This window comes from Python bivittatus, unplaced genomic scaffold (genome assembly GCF_059951505.1).
Source record: "Python bivittatus isolate LINGU-HERP-01145 unplaced genomic scaffold, Pbiv_v1 ctg000020_np1212, whole genome shotgun sequence".
In the NCBI taxonomy this organism is placed as follows: Eukaryota; Metazoa; Chordata; class Lepidosauria; order Squamata; family Pythonidae; genus Python; species Python bivittatus.
In genome coordinates, this window is record NW_028277030.1 from 3,990,569 (window position 1) to 4,013,092 (window position 22,524).

Below are 22,524 nucleotides of genomic sequence, written 5' to 3' on the forward strand. Positions count from 1 at the left end.
AGAGTGTCAGCAGACCCATGGATGGAAGTGACTCTATTGATATTTATTGTATACTTGGATTTTCAAAAAGAAAAGTAAAGAGTAAAGAGTTATAGGAAAACTTGTCCTTTTATGGATTGCTAACTGGTCAAAATAGAAAAAGCTTCCTGGGCCTCTGAGCACATTGGCCTCCTGATGCAAAGTCCCATCCTTCTGCAAGTAGCAGAAGAGGCACAGCACTCAGAGTGCCTGGAGTAGGCACACGGACTGAGGTCCAGGATGCAATGTGATGCACTCCACAAAGAAGCCTAGGAAGATCAACCCTTGGAACAGGGGGAAGATGAAACTAAGCAAGAGTGTCTCAATCCTAGCTAGGTCAGTTTGGGCAGCATTTAGGAGCAGATTAGGATTGTTGCAAGAAGCTGTTGATGCAAGTTCAAAGGCTGCCAAAGAAGAGCCCTGGAATCTGCATCCTGCACATCACCCAATCCCGCACCTGACATTTTTCTCCCTCTAAAATATTAGACTGGGACCATCCAATGAAGCCACCTAGAAAGATTTAGAACAGATAAAAGAAGGCATTTCTTCATAATTAACACATGGTATTCCTTGTCAAAAAAACAAGATGCCATCCATTAACTTGGATTGGCTTTAAAGGAAACTGAATACATTTGTGGAGGATCCATCTACTAACACCCATTAGTCTTGGAGACTCACTATCTCTGAATTGGGGGCATCAGGCCTCCCAATCCTAATTGCAGGGTAACAAAGTGGGGAGATGGTTATGTCTTCATCTCCTCTTTGGGAACACTCAAGGGCATCTCATTGAGCACGATGAGAAACAAAATGCAGGATTAAGATGGGTCCTGACCTGAATCAGCAGACTTTTCTTATATTGTTATGTGTGATTAAAAGAGGGGCAAACAACATTTTTACCATAAAAGAAAGTTCTTTTTTCAATCATTTTTGCTTTGCTTTCTTTTTTGGGCAGCCGCAGACTACCAGGGTAATGGCAGATTATGTGATCAGAATTTTCAATCCATTGAGGTAGACTTTTTAAAATCAAAACCTTAATAGACAGATTAAGTCTTTTGGAAACCTAACACAATTTCTTTGACTTTTTACCCCCCCAAAAAGTAAGTGGAAAATCCCATTACTAAAGTTTGGCAGCAAGTTTTCCCAGTTTTCTTGGACCAACTACAGTATGAAGAAGGATGTATAAAAACTTTGCCTAAACTTTTAATGTTGTAGTGTTCTTTGTCCTAAAATAGACCATAAACAAAGCAATATATGAAACAGCAGCACTGATGTTAATACTGCACTGTTTGTTCACTGGCAGGTAGATAGCAAAGATGTGTATTTCCTGACGAAACAGATTAAGCAACAGTGCAAGTTGTTTTTCCTGATCAAAAATACAGCAGCATGGCCAACCCATCTACCATTGTGTATTATACAGCTAAGACTACTGAATTTAATCATTGAACAATGAGATTCTGCATGGGAAAGAGCCCCAACTATTATGCATGCCTTGTCCTTGAGAAGCTGGAAAGTCGGTGGGCATTTCTACATGGTTACTACGCTGCTTCAAAAATCAGCCCCAGACTAGTTTGGTGCCATGTTGTCATCAGATCTCTTTGCCACTTATTTCTGGCTCAGCTGTGGAAATCATACTACAGGCAATCTTTTCATGTGAGTTGGCCATTTTCCTGTCGGCAGAATCCCTTGACTTACACCTCTCCCCAGTTCCTGGGTTTTAGCCAGCCTCTCCTAGTAGCAGTTCAGACATCACAGCATCGTGCCAAGATGTTATTCTTTCATAGATGTTTTAAAGGCAGCCAAGGGATTTTGCAACTCCTTCTTGTAGTAACTACATGTATTCTGATTGATGGACTGATTTCAGATGACTGCTCAGCATCAACTAAGACAGCGTGAGGAGGGACAAGCTGCCAATTGAATTATGGCTTTGCACTCTTCCGTTGGTCAGCTGGAGAGAGGATTGCTTTTTGGTCAGGGGCAGCAAAGATTATGGTGAGTTGGCTTCAAACTGTTGTAAGGGATTCAGGAGTGGAAACAGTGACAGTGTGGAAGAGTTCTGTATGTATTTGAAATTAAATAAAATTGCAGTTTTTATAGGAGATTTGGTGGGGTTTATCATGCCCCTGAGAGGGATAAAATCTGTTCTTCCCTCTCAGTGGAAGATAATGGAACAATACCTGATGGTGGAAGTGAGTGGTTATGATCAGGTACAGAGCACTGACATAAAATGGAGCAATAATGTGAGAATTCCTCCATAAAATTTAAATTTCCACAGAGGACTTGCCACCAGGCACAACTTATTTTCTCTGAGGTTTGCTCGCGGCCTGGCAAATATAACTCTGTGCTAGAGATAAAATGGTGCTGTGACTTGCATTTTAGTTTTACTCCTTCTCCCAATTACCCTTTCTTGTTTCGACCATCTCCTTTCTTGAAAGAAAGAGGCACTTAAGTGGGATAGAAAATGTATCATTATGTTAGAAATCTAAATACTTGAATTAAATTGCCTCTTTCTTTTAAAAAAAGAAGAAAGAGAACAATATGAGCAGAGACCTGAGAGGGTGTTGCTAAATGGGCATGGCCACTTGAGAAGGGACATGGCGATGAGGGCAGTTTTACTTGGCAGAAAAAAACCTGCCTCACTGTTGATTATGATTGAAATCCTGTCCTGTAATGACATGGGTTGGCTCCAAGATGTCTATTTAAGCAGAAACCAAAACCTAAACTGTAAGAACTCGAAAAGTACTAAGAATAGAAGCAAAAGCATTGATGTTGCTGAATCCAAATCTTTATGGTCCTAAATGTAGTAGTATAAATATTGAATATGAAAGCAGAGGGTCTTTTTTTTTAAATCCAGCCATTCTAAATATAGGATTGGAAGGCTATTAGCTTTATTTGACCAAAAGTTTCTGAGCCATAAAAAAACTGAACTTAAAAAAAATCTGTTCAGTTACTGCTTTTCAAAATTCAGTGCCTAGGGACTTTGCATCCCCTAGTATTTGCAATCAAACAATTGCCTATTTCTAAGTACACATATCTTTCTGGTGTTTCTGAAAACTAATAATGATGTTCCAAGTATCTCCAGAAAGGATAAACTGAAGAGCTATGAAGAAACTTTTCTTTCTGCAAATCAATAACATTTAGGATAACAGGACATTTGTGAAGACTACAAATTGATTTCTTGGAGTTGTTAAGTATGGTGCAGTTCATTTTTCAGTGATTTTTTTGTATGGGGTTTTAAAGAATTAAGCAATTCTATTATCTTGTTATGCCAGGATTAGAGATACATTAATACTCCTCCAGCTACCATATCCAATACATGTCTGTATTGGATATATCCCTCAGTCTGGGCGGGATATAGTAATACATATAGCCAGATGATAACTAAACAATTCAATTAATGTAGCATCTTTGGAAATGTACCACAATACCCCTAATAAGAAAACATACATGCATCAGGTGGATGTAGAGGCAGCAAACCCACATGTACTAACCCAGTGGCATGCCCATCTCATTATCATGTCTCTTATTGATTGATTGATTGATTGATTGATTGATTGACTCTCCTCCCCAGTCACCACTGACTGGAACCAACCCTGGAGGAAGGAGGTGAGCCAGCACAATACCATGCCACCCACCCCCAATTCTCTGAGTCAGTCCAGAAGGATACCATGGTTGATGGTATCAAAAGCCACTGAGAGGTCATGTAAGGCAAGGATGGATGAACAACCACCATATCACCCACACCAGAGATCATCCAATGCCATTTCTGTACCATACCCAGGTCTGAACCCTGACTGAAAAGGATCCAATAATCTGCTTCATCCAAGGTCCTCTGAAGCTACTGCGCAATCACCTCCTCAATCACCTTCCCCAAATAGGGGAGGTTGGATACTGGACAAAGTTTGTCCAGTATCGTGGGGTCCAGCAATGGCTTTTTGAGGAGGGGGTGAACCAAAGCCTACTTAAGAGGCACAGGAACAACCCTGTCACTCAACAAAGAACTCACCATCTCTAGAACCCACGCACATGATACCCCCCAGGCTGCTTTCACAAGCCAGGAGGAGTATGGATCTAGAGAGCAGGTGGCCGAGCTCACAGTCTTAAGGACCCTGTCCACTTCCTCAGGTTTGAACCTAATACACAAGAAGTCCCCTTACTCACTGAGGAGGAGCCACCATCACCCAAGAGCCAAGGTCTATGTAGTCTGGAAATACAATCAAGACATATGTAGTACAAACCTGTATGTTTCGAATTGTCCATCATAGTCATCTCATAATCCATCCCCATGTGGACAATTGCCATCATCTAAGGAATACCTCCCTATGAAATCTTTACTTTTCTCTTGGTGTAATATGTATGTGTGCCTATTCTCCCTGAGAGCAGTGCAGGTTACCAGCATAGCATTAGGACCTTTCTCTATCAATCTTCTTGGAAGGATTTGTGTACATTCTTCATTTCTATCTCATTCTTCCCGTCAACGCTCTTGTCCTCAAGAGAAAAGCTTGTTCCATGAGAGCCAGGAGCTCACTGCATCAGGCACCTCATGCTGATTTCAGTCCAGCAGGAAGAACAGGGCCATGGTGGTGGTGATGGTGTGGAATTAGTGTGTTCTGTGCATAGATTTCTCCTGGCATCCTGCAGTTAGATCTATTCAATCACCTCTTCACAACTTCCTGAGAGCACAGTTTCCACCACTTGCTTCTGACATGTCATCCTGTATGTTTAACTGCAACTTAAGAGGATAATATTTAGCAGGTTACAGATACTAGAAGGAAGAGCTTCTTTCTTTTTATTGTTAAAGGCACATGAATTCTATCAGAAAAAAATGGCAGTAGCTCTAACTCTAAGCATCACAGGACAAGCAAGAAGTATTTTCTTTTTCTTTTCCAAAAGCAGGACATTGTAGGATGTGCATCTTGAATTTTAATTCTCAAGGCAAATTTGAAACACAGAATTAATATTTTGCCCACAGAGCGCTTGGCTGAAAAAGCTATGGTGACTCAGGTGCTGGCCTGGGTTGCCATAATTGATTTAGTCTGGGTTCAGACGAAACACATAATCATGTCCGGCTTGCTCTAGAGATGATAAAGCAGAGGGAGCGAAGAGTTGGGGGGGGGGGAGAGAAACTAAGCTGATATCAGTCTTTGTAGTGATGTCATTGCAATGAGAAATGGATTTGTGCTGGCACTAGGCTTTGCTTATTTAGCTGGAGGTTGAATTAGGCAGAGACCAGGGACAACAGAGAGAAAAGCTGGTGCCTCTCTCTCTCGAAGGAGCATTTTGAGCCTTGAAGGAGCATTCTGAACAGTTAGAAAGCTCTTTTATTTTCTTGACTCTGGGGCTACGTAAGCTCTTGATTTATGTCAGGGAGGGAATGCCAGCCCATGACATGGACTGTGATGTCTCCTCTCTGGTTGCCTGTGTAGTGGATATTGAGGTATTTACCAACCAAGATGTTAAGGTATGTGCATGCCTTTCATTCTGTAGAGATGTTTCTGACAAGGACACTTACAGGATTACAAGAATGATTGATGTCCTGCAAAAAAGCAGATCAGATTGTCATGTTTATCACCATAACAACCAGAATGTTGGGAATCTAGTATGAAAAGATTATGGAGCTATTCCTTCATCTTGTTTTTAAAATGGGTTTGTGATCTAATAAATCTAATAATTTCATTTGCATCACAAATGAAACCCTCATTAAATAGTAAATTCTCCTTGGTTTTTTCAGTCTGGTGCTAAACACAAAATGATCTAGTTTTTTAAAGTATTTTTGGACAGAGCAAATAAAGGAATAAATTGTAAATGCATGTGGGTGTATGTTCTCTGAGTATACTTGTTCAGTGTTTGTATATGAACATATCATTTAACTGAAAAAGTATCTATGACTTTGCACTGTGTAGCCAATAATGTGAGTGACTCACCTGAGTTAAAAGGATTGCAGCATTTCAGCCCAAGTTGGACAGTTCAACTTTTTTGCATGAAATTTTGAAAAGCTGAGGTACATTTCTCATATTTCCTCTTGATTTCCTTTTGTGGAGATCTAATTATAGTCATATTGTTTTCCTTTTTGGTGCCAAGCAGCTTAAAAATAAAGAAGAATGTTGTGAAAAACTATTAGTGTACCTAGTCAGAAAAGCTTTCCTTTAAAAAATATTTGTAAAGAGCACAGTATATTGCATCTGCCCATCTCAGTACCATACTGCAGTATCAGAGAAAGGAAAAGGAAAGACTTTGTCAGCCCTGAAGTAGCAGGCAAAATCAATACTGCAGTTGGTTTTATTTTCTGGAAATATTATATCAGTGGCAGAGGGTGAATGAAATATATTGTCAGTTTGGGTTTTTTTTTTTTTAAACTTAATTCTGAATACAGGTAACAACCGGTATTTCATATTCACGTTGTACCATTGATAATCCTTTTTAATAGATTTATTCTTTTCTAGGAGCATGTGATAGGATGAAACTCTCCTGGGCTCCTGAGCTTCTCTTTCTGCATTGGGGGGGGGGGAGGGGGGAGGAACAACAGAGAGAGAGAGAGAGAGAGAGGTTTGTTATGCATGCAGTATCTTCTGTTTGTTGCAAGCTGAGGGTTTGATGTAGTCTGTAAACTGCAAAGATGAGGATATAATCAAATACTGGAAATATGTTGACGTCATTAAAAGCATCTCGGTCCTAGTGAAGCATCCCAATTAATGTTTAACTATCATTCTCATTTTTCTTTTAAGACAAACTTAGAATCTCAAGCCATAGCCAAAGTCACTGCAGTGTATAGTAATAATCCGAATATAGCCAGGGTGGGAAAAAAAGCAAGGGTATGATCACCAGATTCAGTCTTCTGGCAGTTTTCAATTAAAGGCTTCCCCTGATTGGCAGGGGGTGCTCAACATTTTGTTACAGTAGGTGGAAAAAAAGTCTCCCTTTCTTAGACACTTGTTCTCACACTCCATTCAGGTTTCTTTCAAAACAAGCCACTGAGGAAAAGAAATGCACGGCTTATAGGTAACACATGTATATGGTTCCATAGAAATGAAGCCCTTTGGGCAGGAAAAAAGATGAAGAGCTATAACCCAGATGCAGTTTGGAAAAAGTTAGGCACATCTGTTAATAGCTTATACTCAGGAGCTCTGGATTTGGACCCTGTCAACCCATTCCAAAGGGTAGGTTCAGGGACGAGGGTTACCGAGCTCAGCCAGGGGAAAGGGAGAACTGTAGCAGCGACTCCCGAGGAGAACCGCCCGGCCTGTCCCCAGGCTTTTTATTGGCAAAAATGTGAGTAGAAGTTGGGAGGGAGAAATCCAGAGCTGTATCCCCTCTGGGCAGGAAAAGCGAAGGGGGAAGAAAAAGGAGGGATAGCATTTCGTCTCCATTGCCAGAAAGCTGCCAAATTCTCCAAAGAAGCCACAGTCAACTCCTAACCTGCAGAATCCACTCTGCTTTTCAGCTGGAGCACTAGTGGCACTCTTGGGCCTGTGCGGTGTTCTTTTCTCCCCTGATTCCTTTTCCCTTTTCATCTCCTCTGTTAGAGAAGCAGAGGATGGGCCGCCTTTGCTCCTTCCATTTGTGGAATGATCACAGGATGAGACACGATGGCTTCCAGGAGCAGCACTGCTGGCTGCTTTGGTGGCTCGCTCATTTTCCTGAGCGGGTAGGTCAAAGAGCAACAACGGGAAGCAAGAGGCAGCGGCTGCTGTTACTGACTCATCTGTGCATTTGGGGGGACAACTGATAGGAAGGAAAGGAGAAGCCACCATCAGTGGCATTTTGCATAGGAGTCAAATGAGGGGCATGTTGCTGAAACCCCCTCCCCCCCAAACCTTGGGCAAAATCTTCAGCAAATGCAACAAATGACCCCTCTCTCTCTTTCTCTCTCTCTCTCTCTCTTTAAATAATTTTTCACAAGTTATAGCCAACATGCAAACTGTTCCTAGACATTGGCAATGAGGCTATGCTGCCTCTTTTTTGTAGTTTGAATTTCCTTTGCCAGCAGCAGAACTAATATATATCTACATCTATATCTACATCTATATCTAAACTCCATTCATCCATCCATCCATCCATCCAATGGAGGAGCGATCGAGAGAGAGAGGGGGGGAATGACCCATTAGTGGGAAATGGTATTTAGTTTAATATATATAATCTGCTTTGCTCCTCCCATCAGCAAGGAAATCCCAAACAGATTAAAGGGAAAAAAATAAATTTATCTTAGTTCTCATAGAAGCTACTATAACAATAATAGATAATATATTAGCCATATCATATTTATAATAAAGTATATGCCTAACAAAGCTTATGGCAAATTCAACGGTACTGTACTGTTATTTCTGTAGACAAGTTACAAAATATCCATCTAACCAGTTACAAGTAAAAAATAACTTGTACAGGTTTCCTGGCCAATGACATCAATACATCAAAGCAAATGAAAGAACTCCAATGGATTTGATATAGACTGACTGCCAGCACCCTCCAGAAGCAGGGTTGCTCTATTGCCCTCATGGCTTAGTTGTGGACTTCCTGGAACAACTGGATGAAATAGGCCTATTCTCTGATCCAGCAGGACTCTTCAGTTGTGCTCATATCGGCTGTAATGGCACCAATGATGAGAAACTATACAATCACGAAGTTATGAACAATTGATTTAAAGAGGTGATTGTATAAGGAAGAGAGCAACTTCAATATGGTGGTTTTATTTCTTGTTGTCTTTGATTTTTACCTTGCAAATTTGATTTGCTTTGATCTTGCTGTCTGCGGCCAAATTCTGCTTCCGCTCAGCAGCTTTGTCTCCCCACCTCCACCCCCAGGGAGGGAGGCAAGGTGACACAGCATCTCTCTGGTACTGGTGGCACAGCTGCCGGCTTTGCCTTCTCAAGGTTGGCGTCAGTAACATTGTCACTCTAACTCACTACTCCTCAACTTCAGCATATTCCACCAAAGTGTAATTTGCTCTGATAGATTGTGTTTCTCCAGAAAGCAGAGGCAGCAAAGAACTTCATTCCTCCCTCGTGTCTCATCTCCGTGTGCTGATTAAAACAGGGTTCCTCATCTACTGTTGCAGATGGGATTTATAGCATATAAAATACAGACTAAACTTCTGACTTATTTTCTGCTCTCCCATCGTTTCTTTCCTAAATATTTAACATTCTCTGCCTGCTTGGGTTGGAAGCCAGCAGTTCAGCTTAAATGGAGCTTCTTAAAAGGAGTGGAGCAGCTCTCCCATTTGGCTATGTACGGAGGCAGCAAGTTAATTCTGCAGGTGATTGCTAAATGACCAGCAGAAGCATGAAAACAAATGGAAGGATGAAAAATCCCCCTCCCCTTTGCACTTTTTCCACCTGAAAAAGCATGCCTATTTCACAACCAAGCTTGGAACTCACATTATAGTCTCTTTCCAGCAAGGAGGCCTGTGTGGTGTATTATTATTATTATTATTATTATTATTATTATTATTATTATTATTATTATTATTATTATTTTGTGTTTCTTATTCATGGTATGCTCCTTATTAAAATCAGTTGCACCAGTCCGTAATAAGAACTGAATGGCCACCACTGCTCCATTCCAGGAATTCATAGTGGGGAATTCCTTGGTCCTGCATAGCAACATATTAATCTGCTTTTACATACTTTTCCAACACCATGGACAATGTTCTGCTACAAATTCCAGTTCCTTGGATTGGATGGATTTTATCATTAGACTTTTAGCAAACTTGGTGCTTTAAGGGTGCCGTCCTATGCAGGGGTATCTTCACAGATGGTCAATGACATCAAAATAGTGAGCATGAACAGGAAATTGAAGCCCTGTCTTTTTCTGCATACCTGCAATATGTGCAATGCATGTTTGAAGGGAGTGGGGCTTCAATCCCTGGTCCTGCCCACCATTCTGATGTTGTGGACTCTTGCTAGGGTCATCCCTGCTCCTATGGCATCAACAATAGGGTCACCTCACCTTCTCTGCTCTGGAAAGGAAGGAGATTTCCCAGTCCAGGAAAGGTGCCAAAACTGGCATAGGGCAACTAGGATCGCTTGAATCCCTAAGCCCATCTGGTCCTGCTCCCTGCTCCCAGAACTGAAGACACCTAGGACAGCTAATGTATTCTCTTCTACAGGTATTCCTCATTTAGTGACTGACTCAGTTACGATGGTGATGAAAAAGTAACTGCGACCAATCCTCGCATTTATGACCTTCGCAGGCCTGTAAAGCAAAAGAAAACTCAAGGAAGATCATAAGCACAGTCGGGGTTCCATTTAGCAAATGCTTTGCTTAACAACTGAGTTGCTGGTCCCAACTGTGGTCATTATACGAGGACTAGCTGTATTATATTCAGTGAGAGAATACTTTCTCCAGCAAACAGAGAAGTTGGGGAAAGACTGCCCTTTCCTACTTTTTCTGTGTGAATCTGAAGCTAATGGAACTTGATCAAGTGTTCTACAAATGAATCTTAACAGGCCTCAACAGTATAAGTTGTTGGAATACGTTTGTAGTTTAAAAGAGTTGCCTGGCAAAATAACGTTACCTTGAAGAAAACTTCATATCCTTAAAAAGGTCAAATATAATACCCTGACAACTCTCCTTGGGCCAGTCCCTCTCTCACAGCCCTAGGGAGCAAGCAAGGACAAACCACTTCTGAAATCTTGCCAGAAAGACTGCAGAGACTCATCCAGGCAGTCACCAGGAGTCAAAAACTGACTCAGAGGAACAAAAAACAAACAAAAAACCACCTTATACCTTCTCTGCATTCAGTCCCCACTTTTATCTTGGGATACATTTTCACTGCTTTTCATGGCTTAAATTTTGGGCATAATTTTTGGATTTTATTGCTTATTCCGTATCCCGTTCTTTTGTAACATCTCACCTAATGAACAGTTCTGGACAAGTGAACAAATGTGCACACTCTTTTGAGTTACCTAAAATCTGTGAAGGCTGGAACCCTTTGCAGCCAATTTGGCATTTCTCCTCTCTGTTTTAGGGATTGCCTACATGTTTAGATATAGCAACTGACTGCTCAACATTGTTGAGATTGAGAATTGGCTGCAACAGTGAAACCTCCGTTTTCTGGTCCTCAGCGCAATGAACATTTCACATGTAGTGGATTAAATTCTGTGGTGATTTGCATCATTTGCATCAGTGTATTTATGCAATGTGTCATTTGCATAATTATAAATTATATTTGTGTAATTTGCATCATTGGTGCAATGAAGTCATCATGCAAGTCATGTCACTTGTGTCATGTGCATCACTCTAATGACTTAATCTTTGATTTACCACACTCTGGGAAAGATCAAACGCCTTCCTGTAACTAATCTATTAAAATTAGGCTTCACTGCATTTAGCTGGCTGCAGGACCTCCTTTGCTTTATTATTGATTGATCTGTTTAGTTGGTTAAAGAAAGAGCAGTAAAGACCTTTGCAGTATGTTAAGACTGACATAATAGCTTTTGTTCCCTACAGCCCACTTTGGCAGATTATATTGAGAGAGAAGTCTATAGGTAGAGATGGGAAAGAATAAACAATGAAGTCAGACAGAAATGAAAAGTAGGAGATACAAACAGAATGATCTTCTGGACTGATTATTCATGATTAGGTACAAAGCAAACATTCTTGCACTGGGGAACTTATTAATACATATCATGTGGTAAGAACCTATGATCTACTCACCCATGTCAGAAACTTTGTGGCACACCCATCATGTTTTGCGAATGGCCACTATTAAGAAGGCTGCACTGCTCCCATTTGTGTACGTATTGTATCTGTGCTTTTTATGGTCATGAGAATGTCTTCTAGTCCTATGAGCTGTGATTTATGATGCTCTCCCTCTGAGTTTAGCGGCTCTATGTTTATGTAAACTTAGTGTCAAATTTCATTACATAGTATTTTAAAACTGTTTTAAACTTTAAATTGCTTGTCACCCAGAAAACAAAATTTAAGGAGTGACTAACAATACCAAATTAAGGCACCAGGCTAGAAACCGGGAGACCATGAGTTCTAGTCCCACCTTAGGCACAAAGCCAGCTGGGTGACCTTGGGCCAGTCCCCCTCTCTCTCTTGGCCCTAACAAGGCAGCAATATCAAACCACTTCTGAAAAACCTTGCCAAGAAAACTGCAGGGACTAGTCCATGCAGTCTCCAGGAGTCAAAAACGACTTGAAGGCACACAGCCACACACACAAAAGTACCATACTGTACCGTGTACCAAAAGTACCATGTCATCCACACAAGTTCCTTGCCCCAGCTTCAAGATAGCCCACTATTTATGGAGGGCATGTTCTCACAACAGAATGTCCATCTCCCTGCCAACTCACTGCTCAGGCAGGCTGAAGTTGGATCAAGTTAGGGTTAATGTTAGGAACATGGTATTTTACATCTAAAGATGGAAGATCTCCTATGGAGACATTCAATCTGACTTGCGGTGGTGTCTTGGGAGGGTTGGTGATCTGCTGGGCTCCAACTGACCCACACCACAACTTCCCCTTCCTATCTGTCTGGGGGGCTCTGTGGCTCTGTAGCTATTTATGCTCAGCTACCAGAGAAAACAAAACCTTGCTGGTTCAGCCTCTTCCTTTTCTTTCTTTTTCTTGTGATTCAGTGATGGTAATATTGACCTTCTGGAAGCAGGTACGCAAATATGCCATCAGTGACAAATTAACATGGTGGGGTTTCTTGGGCAAAAAGGTTGCAATTAGAGAGTGACTGAGATACTGAAATGCAAGAGAAATATACTGAAAGTTTGTCAAGCACTTGGAAGGTACTGGGATTGGGGTGATAAAGAGTAAAATCACTGCAAGAAAGGGATTGGAATACACCAAAATGTGTCCTTTTGTGCCTAGTGGCCCAAATGAATTTTACATTCATTACTTCCTGGAAGACAGAAACCCAGAGGTAACTTATACAGTTCCAAAATATGGCTTTTTAGCATCAAGGATTCATCATAGTAAAGTACCCCTCCCCCTCCCAAGGTCAGATTAATATATGCATTGATTTTTGTTTTACTACATGTACTTTCTTTTATGGTTACATTTTATGTATGAATTCTGGCCTAAGATGGTAATAAAGGAAAGACTTTCGGTATATAAAAGATGTTAGTCCTAAAATTCAACTCTCAACACTGTTATTTTCTTTAAATTCTGTAAATTGCATTTACAGAGATACAGTGTTTTCCTGTGTAATATAGTTGCATAGTTGAGAAATACTAAAAGGTTGGCTTTATCTGGAAATAACAAAACAAAATCTCAATACAGTGGACAGTGGAAAAAAATAACCTTTTTACCATTACAGGAGAAATTTGAGAATTTGTTCCGTGCTTATGATGACAGTGTGACATTTCAGCTGTTTAAAAGTTTTCGACGCATAAAAATTGACTTCAACAACCCTAAATCTGCTGCTAATGCTAGAACAGAACTTCATGAAACACAGTTCCAAGGGAAGAAACTAAAGCTTTACTTTGCAAAGGTAAGATTCATTTTTACACAAGCATTTTTCTTCACGCATGAATAGACCAGGTGATTTAAATTCTGAGCAGGTTAATATCAGAACTGAAATTGGAGCTTATACAAACCATAATAATGTATATATAGTTGGGTAAAGTGCCCAAAATATTAGAGAGAGTTAACTTTAGACTGACTTTGCAATGACCCAAGATAATTGATGCTGAAGGAGCAGCCACCTGCTAGTCTGAACTCTTAACAATGTTTTGCCACCTTTGTCATGTTATGATCTATATCTTCCTTATGGTATCACTTAAAGCAGTTTCACCTTGCCGTATTGCAGGACCAACCAACCAAGTTTACACAGAGGCAATATGAATCAATACAGCTGGTGATGAAGCACTTCTGTCAATATGACCAAGTTATGTGGCTTAGAGCTTTACTGTTCTCAAGCCCTAGTGTGTTTCCCACTTTCCCTACATGCAGTGTGAAACCATGGGGGTTCTTTTTAATACACAGAGGAGCCATTGTGGTCTGATTTTTATATATTCATGCTGCCCAGGGTCACACTGTTTGAGTTGGGTGGCCCTCTAAATCTGTGCAATAAATAAATAAACACACACCCATTTTTGCTGGGCAATCTCGGTATAGCTGAAAATCTGTGCACTGGTAACAGACAGACTGAAAGGACAACTCTTCTTCTTTTGAACAACACTACAGAGCAATATTGCTTTGATAGTCTAACCAATCCACATAGACATGGCACTTGTATCAATCCACCCTCTACACCACCAGAGGGACCAAGCCACACATTTAAAGATAAAAGAACCCTACCACGCTGTTTCACCACAAATGCAACTGAAGGCTGGAGATCAGGAAGCAATCACCCACCCAAGAAAAACTCAGGAGAAGGCATAGAAGCACCAGCACATCAGAGAGCAGAATGCCAAAGCCAGTCAGAGGTCCTCAAGTGTGGTCAGTTAGTCTTACCTTTAAGAGAACACCTGTCAGTAGCTTATTCTTGATTCCAGACCAGGAAGGTATGTATGTAGAACATGACTAGGTAAATGTTAGGGGACAATGGCCATCGTTTGAACTGCTGAGAACATTTGGTTGCTTTGCCTATTCAGTATAATGGCATGGCCAGTCACAAAATATCCTTTGCCAGAATACAAGTTGGTGAAGGTTCCCTTTCACACGTTCCACCTCCCTTGATGTTCACTGCCACTCCAGCTGATCTTTGTCTTTTTTCCTAGGTAAGTGGGCACATCCCAGGCAAAGCTGTGGGCTGCAGCTACCTACCATTTTTAATGTTTAAAAATGCCTATAGGCTCTTTATGGGACCTGGGGCATTCTTGCCAATAAAGATAATGCTAGAGGTTGCTCCATTTTGCAGAGTGTAAGATTTCCATTTCTTTTTCTGAATTAAATAATCAAATATATAAATTAGCTGAAGCAAGGAACCTTGTGGGTGCTTGGACATCACCCTTCTCTGCCCTTGAGCTATAGGATTTCCTACAGAGAGCAAAGTCATCCCTTTGCTTTCTTTGCAAATCCAGTGCAACACAGACTGCCAAAAAGGACAGATTTAGCTTGTTTCCATTGGCCTCCTAGACAGCTACATTAGCCCATCCCTTTGGAAAGGGGAGCACAGCGACACAATACTACCTGAAAATGGTATCATGCATCAGAAGCATTTATCTGTGGATCCACTTTCTGTCCTTCACTGCAGCCTTCTTCCCCTTTCTGGGGCCTTCCAGATGAGTTGAACCTGAGACTCACAATCCGCTGGGAATTGGTCCCCAAAATTTGGAGGGTATTGGACTGAGCAAAACTGTTTTACTCTTCTGTCCTCACTCTCCTAGAGCAATATCCTCATGTCTGTTTCCCCCCAACCCCAACCTCATTTCTTTAAAGGTCCAGGCTCTGGAGAATGACAGAGAGGCCATCCACTTGGCTCCACCCCAGCCATCCAAGCAATTCCTCATCTCACCTCCAGCCTCTCCTCCTATTGGTTGGCAACCAAAAACTGATGATACACCAGTCATCAATTATGACCTCCTTTATGCTGTTTCTAAACTGGGACCAGGTCAGTTTCATGATTCCTTATATTTTCAAGTTTAGGAAGCGAAGGCCAGAAAGCCAGGCAGATGTAATGGATGCTTCTGTCTGCTATTATTGCTAGACTCACCATTCCTCTTTCCAGTTACTTAAGAGTGATCAGGAGTGTTCTGGGGCTGCAGGATGTTGATGGAGGGGTACATGAGAGTAGACCAGAGGGCTGAAGCCTGCCATGGGCGTGGACAGAGCTGGTATTCCCTCTGCCTGCCTTCCTGACTCCCTTTCTTTCATGCATACGCTCCCTATCTCCCCCTTCTTTTTTCATAGGCACATACTGTAGCTGTTCTCCATCCATCTTTTTTCATTTTCACTCTTTCTGCCTCCCTCCTCATCCTCTCAGCCCCCTATATCAGGATCCCTTTCTTCATTCTCTTCTCCTACTTAGCTTTTTCTTCTTTGTTGCCCCTCATGCCTATGGTGGTATTGCAGAAAATGGTTTCCTTCCTTCCTTCCTTCCTTCCTTCCTTCCTTCCTTCCTTCCTTCCTTCCTTCCTTCCTTCCTTCCTTCCTTCCTTCCTTCCTTCCTTCCTTCCTTCCTCAAAAGTTCAGCTTTCGAATAAAAAAGGAGTAGTGTATGAAGGTAGCAATATGCACTGATAACTGTTACAAAATTCCCAGGGTCTAACCAGAGTGGCTTGTTTTTTACTTTGGAACGTAAGGGTGGCTGCATTTGGGACCAAAGTTGAAAGGTTTGGGATCTCCTACAACAGTAGATAAGAGACTATAGGCACAAAACTTAAATAATAAAAGAAAATGGTTTATTTATAAAGTTTCAATTGCCAATTCTTATTCATTATGTCATTCACTTACTCTTACAAACCACCCCTCCACCAGGCCAAATTGACTGGGCACTGGATAGGATTTTTGGAGAAGATGCTACATGCAGCAGTCAGACAGCCTGGGTCAGAAGTCCTCCAGTGAGGTTTGGGACTCCCTCATCTTTTTATACTCTGCACAGGCTGACCAAAGAGCTGCACCTCACTCCATCAGATTCATACAGTGGTTAGACTACTATAAAATTTAAATTGGGGTGAGGGTTAATTTCTTTGTCCAAAGTTTGGTCTGTTTGTCCTATGTGGAATCCAGAGGGGCACTGCTGGCAGATGATGGCATATGTCACATTAGAGGAAGAGCATGTGAAAGTGTCTCTGATCTTCTGCATGAAATAATTGGAACCTGTCATGGTGCTGTTGGTGTGTATAGGGGCGAACTAGACATCTGGGTTTGTTGCTGGATCTGGCTCCCATGTGAATATCGTTGTTCTGTTGTTTTCTGTTGCTTGTGAGAATCTGCTTCAGATTGGGGGGTTGTCTGTATGCAAGTATGGGCTTGCTGTCCAGTGCCTAAGAAAGTGCAGTGTCCTTGTCCAGTATGGGCTGTCGCTTATTAACAATGTGTTTGAATAGCTTGAGCTGTGGGTGATAACCAGTGGTCTTCTATTGTTTTGTTTCTGTGGTCTGGCTTTTAATAGGTCCTCCTTGGGAATTGATCTGGCTGTATAGATTTGTCTGTTCATTTCATTGGGTGGGTAGTTCAGTCTCCTGAATCCCCGTTTTAATTCCATCAGTTGAGCATGTGTGTCAAGTGGGTCAGAACAAATGTGGCTGTAGCATAGAGCCTGGCTATAGACAATAGATTGGTGGTGTCTTCTGGATGGAAGCTGGAAGCATATAGGTATGTGTTGCAACTTGTGGGTTTCCTGTATAACATGGTATTTATGTGTGTCCATTGCATAGTTTACAGAAGTAAACAATATTGTAGGAGGAGATCTATGTTAATCTATGGTGGCAAAAAATCAGGAGTCTGGCAGCACCTTTTCTGATGAATTAATTTTATTAAAAGGCATAAGCTTTTTGTGTTAGTCTGAAAAAGTGCTACCAGACTCTGATTTTGGTTTTAGAATAATAGATCTTCTATTGGTGTAAATTGGTGTCTGCCTTTCCAAGGTCACAAATGGTATCTCAGGTCATTTATAACGTATTAAAGTTCTACATAAGAAATTTTTAAATTATAATTTTAAGTCAAAATGTCCACTGTTATTTTACTGATATTCTGATACTGTAGTACTTTAACTTAATTACTCTTGTTTCATTCAAGTGACTCTGCATTATTGCCCAGAGTTCCCCCATTGAGGGGAGATGGGCGGGGGAGAAATTTGGTTGGTAAATAAATAAATAAATAAATAAATAGGGTGTGGCAGCACCTACTAACAGTAACTATCAAAAAGAATCTAAACTGGCTGTACCTGGATGAGAGACCATCAGGAAATACCAAGGATGTGGGCTGCACTGGGAAATCATAATCATAACAACAACCCTGAACAATTTCCAGTTCCAGCACAGCAACATGGACATGCCCATGGGCCGGACACTTTGGCCACTACAAAGGCAGTTGAGATGCTTGCACTGGTCACACTTGCTAGTGACCTTTGGCAGAGCTGGGATGGGGGTGGTGCATCCATCCTGGTGCTCCTTGATCTCTCAGCAGCTTTGGAGGCCATTGATCACAGTATCCTTCTGTGGGCTGTGGGAGTGGGAGTTAGGAGTGGGAGGTGCTCTGTTGCAGCAGTTAACCTCCTTCCTCAGTGATCAGTGTAGTCGGTGTTGCCAAGGGCAGGGGAGGGAAGAAGGTCATGCCCATGGCCCCTCATTTGTGGGGTGCCTCGGGGCTTGATGCTGTTCCCTCTCCTGTTTAACCTCTGCATGAAACCATTGGGTAAGGTCGTCTGTCAGTTTGGAATTTGGTATCATCAGTACACTGGTAATACCCAGCTGTACATCTCAACTCCGAGCTGTGCAGGTAAAACTGTTGATGTACTGACCCAGTGTCTGGAGGCTGTTCAGGTCTGACTGTGGCAGAATAGACTTTGGCTCAATCCTACCAAGACTGAGTGGCTGAGGCCATATGGTCCCCCAGGGTCGGGGATATTTCCATCCTTGGTCTGGGATGGGGTAGCACTTCCTCATTCTAGACTGTTGTGCAACTTGGGGGCCCTTCTGCTTGAAGTGCAGGTGGCAGCTATGGCCAGGAGGGCCTTTGCACAGGTTCATCTGATGCACCAACTGCACCTTTTCCTCAAGTGGGAGGCCCTTCAGACAGTTACTCAGGCCTTGGTCACCTCACAACTGGATTATTGCAAATGTGCGCTACATGGGACTGCTCTTGAACACCATCTGGAAGTTACAGCTGATACAAAATGCATTGGCGTGAGCAGTAATGGGCACTTCCCAGTATGGCCATGTGTCACAACTGCTACCCGAGCTGCCTTGGTTGCCAGTCGGCTTCTGGGTACAATTCAAGGTGCTGGTCATTACCTATAAAGCCTTTATGGCAGAGGGCCTGGATACCTGAGGGACTGCCTATCTCCAACTGTTCCTACCACCTAGTATGTTCCAGCAGAGTAAGTATGCTTCAGGTTCCTTCTATTAAATGTTGTCATCTTATGGGACTAAGGAAGTGTGCCTTCTCTGATGTGGCCCCCACCCTCTGGAACAGCATCTATCCCCCCAGAGATAAGGACAGTACCTTCTCTCCTAGGGTTCCAAAAAGCACTTAAGACTTGATTTTGGTCCCAGGCCTGGGGTTGATATGTTTATGGGGCCCCTTGGTTGGTTTGACTTGTTACTGTTTGATTGTTTAGTTCAGGTTGCCTGCAGGGTTGTATGTTTTAAATTGTTTTTTTCCCTTTGAATTTGTATGTGTAAGCTGACCAGAGTCTATGGTTGGCTATAATAAATGTATAATAATAATAATAATAATAATAATAATAATAATAATAATAATAATAATATTTTTTTTGCTTCCAGGTGAGAAATATGAACTGCATGCAGGTACTGACTCCACCCCCAGTGTAGTTGTGCACATCTGTGACAGTCATGCAACGGAAGAGGAAGACCCAAATAACACACCAAAGCCACAAATTACGCAGACTCGACGTCCTAGCCTACCATCCTCTGTGTGCAGCTGACTTGCCCCAAGAAGAACGTCTCTTGTTTTGTGTATCACTGTTTTCTCTTGGTAGAAGTCAGCCATGGCTCTCTGTATAATCCAGTATTTAGTTTGTTAGAATATTCCCTGTGAGACAATGGAGCCTAAGAAACAAAAGGGCCCAGAATGTGTTCTTTGTAGCCATAATTATGTCACATTCCTGCAGAACGGAAAGGGAGGGGGGATTAGGTGGAGGGATTTTCCTCCTTAGGCTGCAGCCTGGGATAAAGTCAGCAAGCCTTTCTTCTAAGGAAACATGTATAGGATTGCACTGCACAAATCAAGATTCTTTAAATGTCATTCATTAAGTGGAGGTAATAATGTTTGGATATGTTGTTCAGATCAACCATCCCCACATGCTCCAAGGCACATTTCTACAAATAGGTTTTTCTCCTTATGCTTACTGTGCAGTTTAGCTTTCTTCTCTGGGCCTGAATTAGGAGGAACTCTTGTTCAATGGAAGAACTCATCCTAGGTCCACCTTATAATACTGTATCTGCAAGGAAGTGGGAGGAGAGGGACCTCGGAGAGCAGAAAGGTTCTAGTTGTGAATCCTTGGAGAGCCATTGTCAGAGTAAACAACAGAATCAAGCTTGACCAGTGGCATTGGAAAGTCCGAATTCAGCCCTTAGTTGTGCTGATCATGACTATGCACCTTTTTGTTTTACAAAAGTTCTTTTCAATGCACAAATGCAACCATCATGAGGTAATTCCATGCATTTTCAGTGCATAGCTACTACTTGAATTCAAATTAAGGCAGTTCAGCCCTCACTGAAATTTAAATTACTTTAGTGATTTCATGGGATTAAGGGCAACCATTTATTGCAGATCCTCCTTGTTTCCTTATACAATGAATTCAGATGGTTGAGTGACAATCATTTTAGAGTAAAAGGCAGGACCATTCAAAATAAGATACTGGCTTCTTCAACATTACAGTATATGATCTTACATGTATAGAATTACATAACAATGAAATAAGTTTTCGGATGACTCTCCCCTCCCCAAAAGATTATGTTTTCTTTCTTCTGAACTTTCCTTTTAATATTAATAAGATCTCTATGCTTCAGAGAAAGCCTGAGTGAATCAACCAGTCATATCTGTTGCTAAAAGTAGTGAACAAGCACACAAATAAATCAGAAGGCAAACAGAATGATGAAAGTCATTATTCATCCTCCTGCTAATATAGGGTACCTCCACATGCTTTTGCCATCACTCTAAAATCATCTCAGCACTCATGTTTTGCAGCTGTGCTTATGCTTATCTAGCTCAGTTGCATTCTAACCCAAGTTATGAAAAAGGGCAATCTTTCTGCTTGCAGCAATACGACTCTGACATTTCCAAACCCAAGTCGAAGTGCTGGTTATCACCTCTAAAGACCATATCACTCAGTTCCAGATTATTTCAGGGACCACTTCCTTCAGTTGGAATCTGCCCAGCCCATATATTTTAGAAGAAAGGGGCTGGTTACAGTCCTGCTCCCACAAGACAACAAAGGATGGACCAGAAGGTAAGCATCTGTAGCAGGCCCCCTACTCAGAACCCTTTATCCTCAGAGATGTGTCAGATACCCTCCTTACTGGCTGGCTTTTGGTGACTTGATTACTGATGGTGATGGATGTTTGGTTTTGGGTGGTAATCTGTTGTTATCTTTGGTTCCTGATATACACATACATACATACATGTTGATTTTTAAGTTTTTAAATCATCTGGTTGACAATGAAGATACTGAAGTGGTAGATAGCTTCTGCCCTTTAGGATCAATCATCAGTAGTAAAGGAATAAACAGTCAAGAAATACACTGCAGACTAGCACTTGGTAGAGTAGCCATGAAGGCCTTGAAAAAGATCTTCAATGCCGTGATGTGTCTAATCTACAAAGATCAGAATCGTGCAAGCCATGGGATTCCCTGTAATGCTCTATGGAAGCAAAAAACGGACTTTGAAGAAGTCAGATAGAAAGAGTATTGATGCTTTTGAACCTTAGTGTTGGAAAAGACTCCTGAGAATACCATAGACAGCCAAAAAACTCCCAAACAAATGGATCATCAAACAAATCAACCCAGAGTTCTCATTCGATGCACAAATGAGAGACTCAAATTATCATACTTAGGACACATTATGCAAAGACCTAGATCTCTAGAGAAGGCTCTGATGCTGGGAAAGATGGAAGGAGAAAGAAGAGGAAGGCCAGCAGCAAGGTAGATGGACTCAGCTATAGTGATGATGGGACACCTGAAAGACCAGGTTAGGCACAGATCATCACAGAAAAAAATATGTGGTTGCTAAGAATTGACACTAAATTGATGGCACATAATCAAATCATCTGGAGTCTTGGGAATTGGCGGTAGAGAAACGTTCATAACTAATGTGCTGAAAATGGGTGGGGGAGAACTAAAAATTTCATTTTTCTTCTTTGCATGGGGGAGTGAATGGATATATATTGCTGAAGGTCTGCAGTAATTTGGGGTGGATACTAAGGGAATGGCATGTTCTGTACCCCAATTGGTCAGCTGGAGAGAGAGCACTCAGAGTGTTCCCTGCCTGCTCTGGCCCTCCAAAGTCTGTTGGAGTGAAAGTGATCATATAGTTTCGAGAGGCAGCTTAAGGTGCCTCTCCCAACTCCAAACTTACGTCCTCTCAGTCTTATGCCAGAGTTGTCAGCTCTGGGATTGGCACCCATCAGGCATAGCAAGAGAAGGCCTTGAGGGGGTGTTCAAAATCTATTATTTCTTCCTATTCCTCAGACTTACCCATCCTGGAGAGCTCAAGCAGGATTGCAAGGCTCCTGTGGAAGATGATTCATATTGATTGGTTGTATACCATAATAAATGGATGAATGTCTTCTGTCACAAGATTGGCCTTGATTTTTTTATTTGTTTAGTTTTCACTGCTTTATTAACTTATGAAAGCAACTATAGCTTGGTAAGAATTTGGTTTCTGGAGATAATACAGATCTCCAAAAACCTCAGCTTTCCAGAGACAGA

The 22,524-nt window shown here is 41.6% G+C and overlaps 1 protein-coding gene across 1 annotated transcript; it reads left to right on the forward strand.

Moving 5' to 3' along the window:
• Positions 1-5,246: 5,246 nt before the first annotated feature.
• Positions 5,247-20,592, forward strand: RCAN2 (regulator of calcineurin 2). The gene is made up of 4 exons (XM_007440685.4): positions 5,247-5,476; positions 13,285-13,458; positions 15,351-15,522; positions 19,361-20,592. The coding sequence occupies exons 1-4, from the start codon at positions 5,390-5,392 to the stop codon at positions 19,519-19,521; spliced, it is 594 nt and encodes a 197-aa protein (XP_007440747.1). The 5' UTR covers positions 5,247-5,389; the 3' UTR covers positions 19,522-20,592.
• The last annotated feature ends 1,932 nt before the right edge of the window (positions 20,593-22,524 follow it).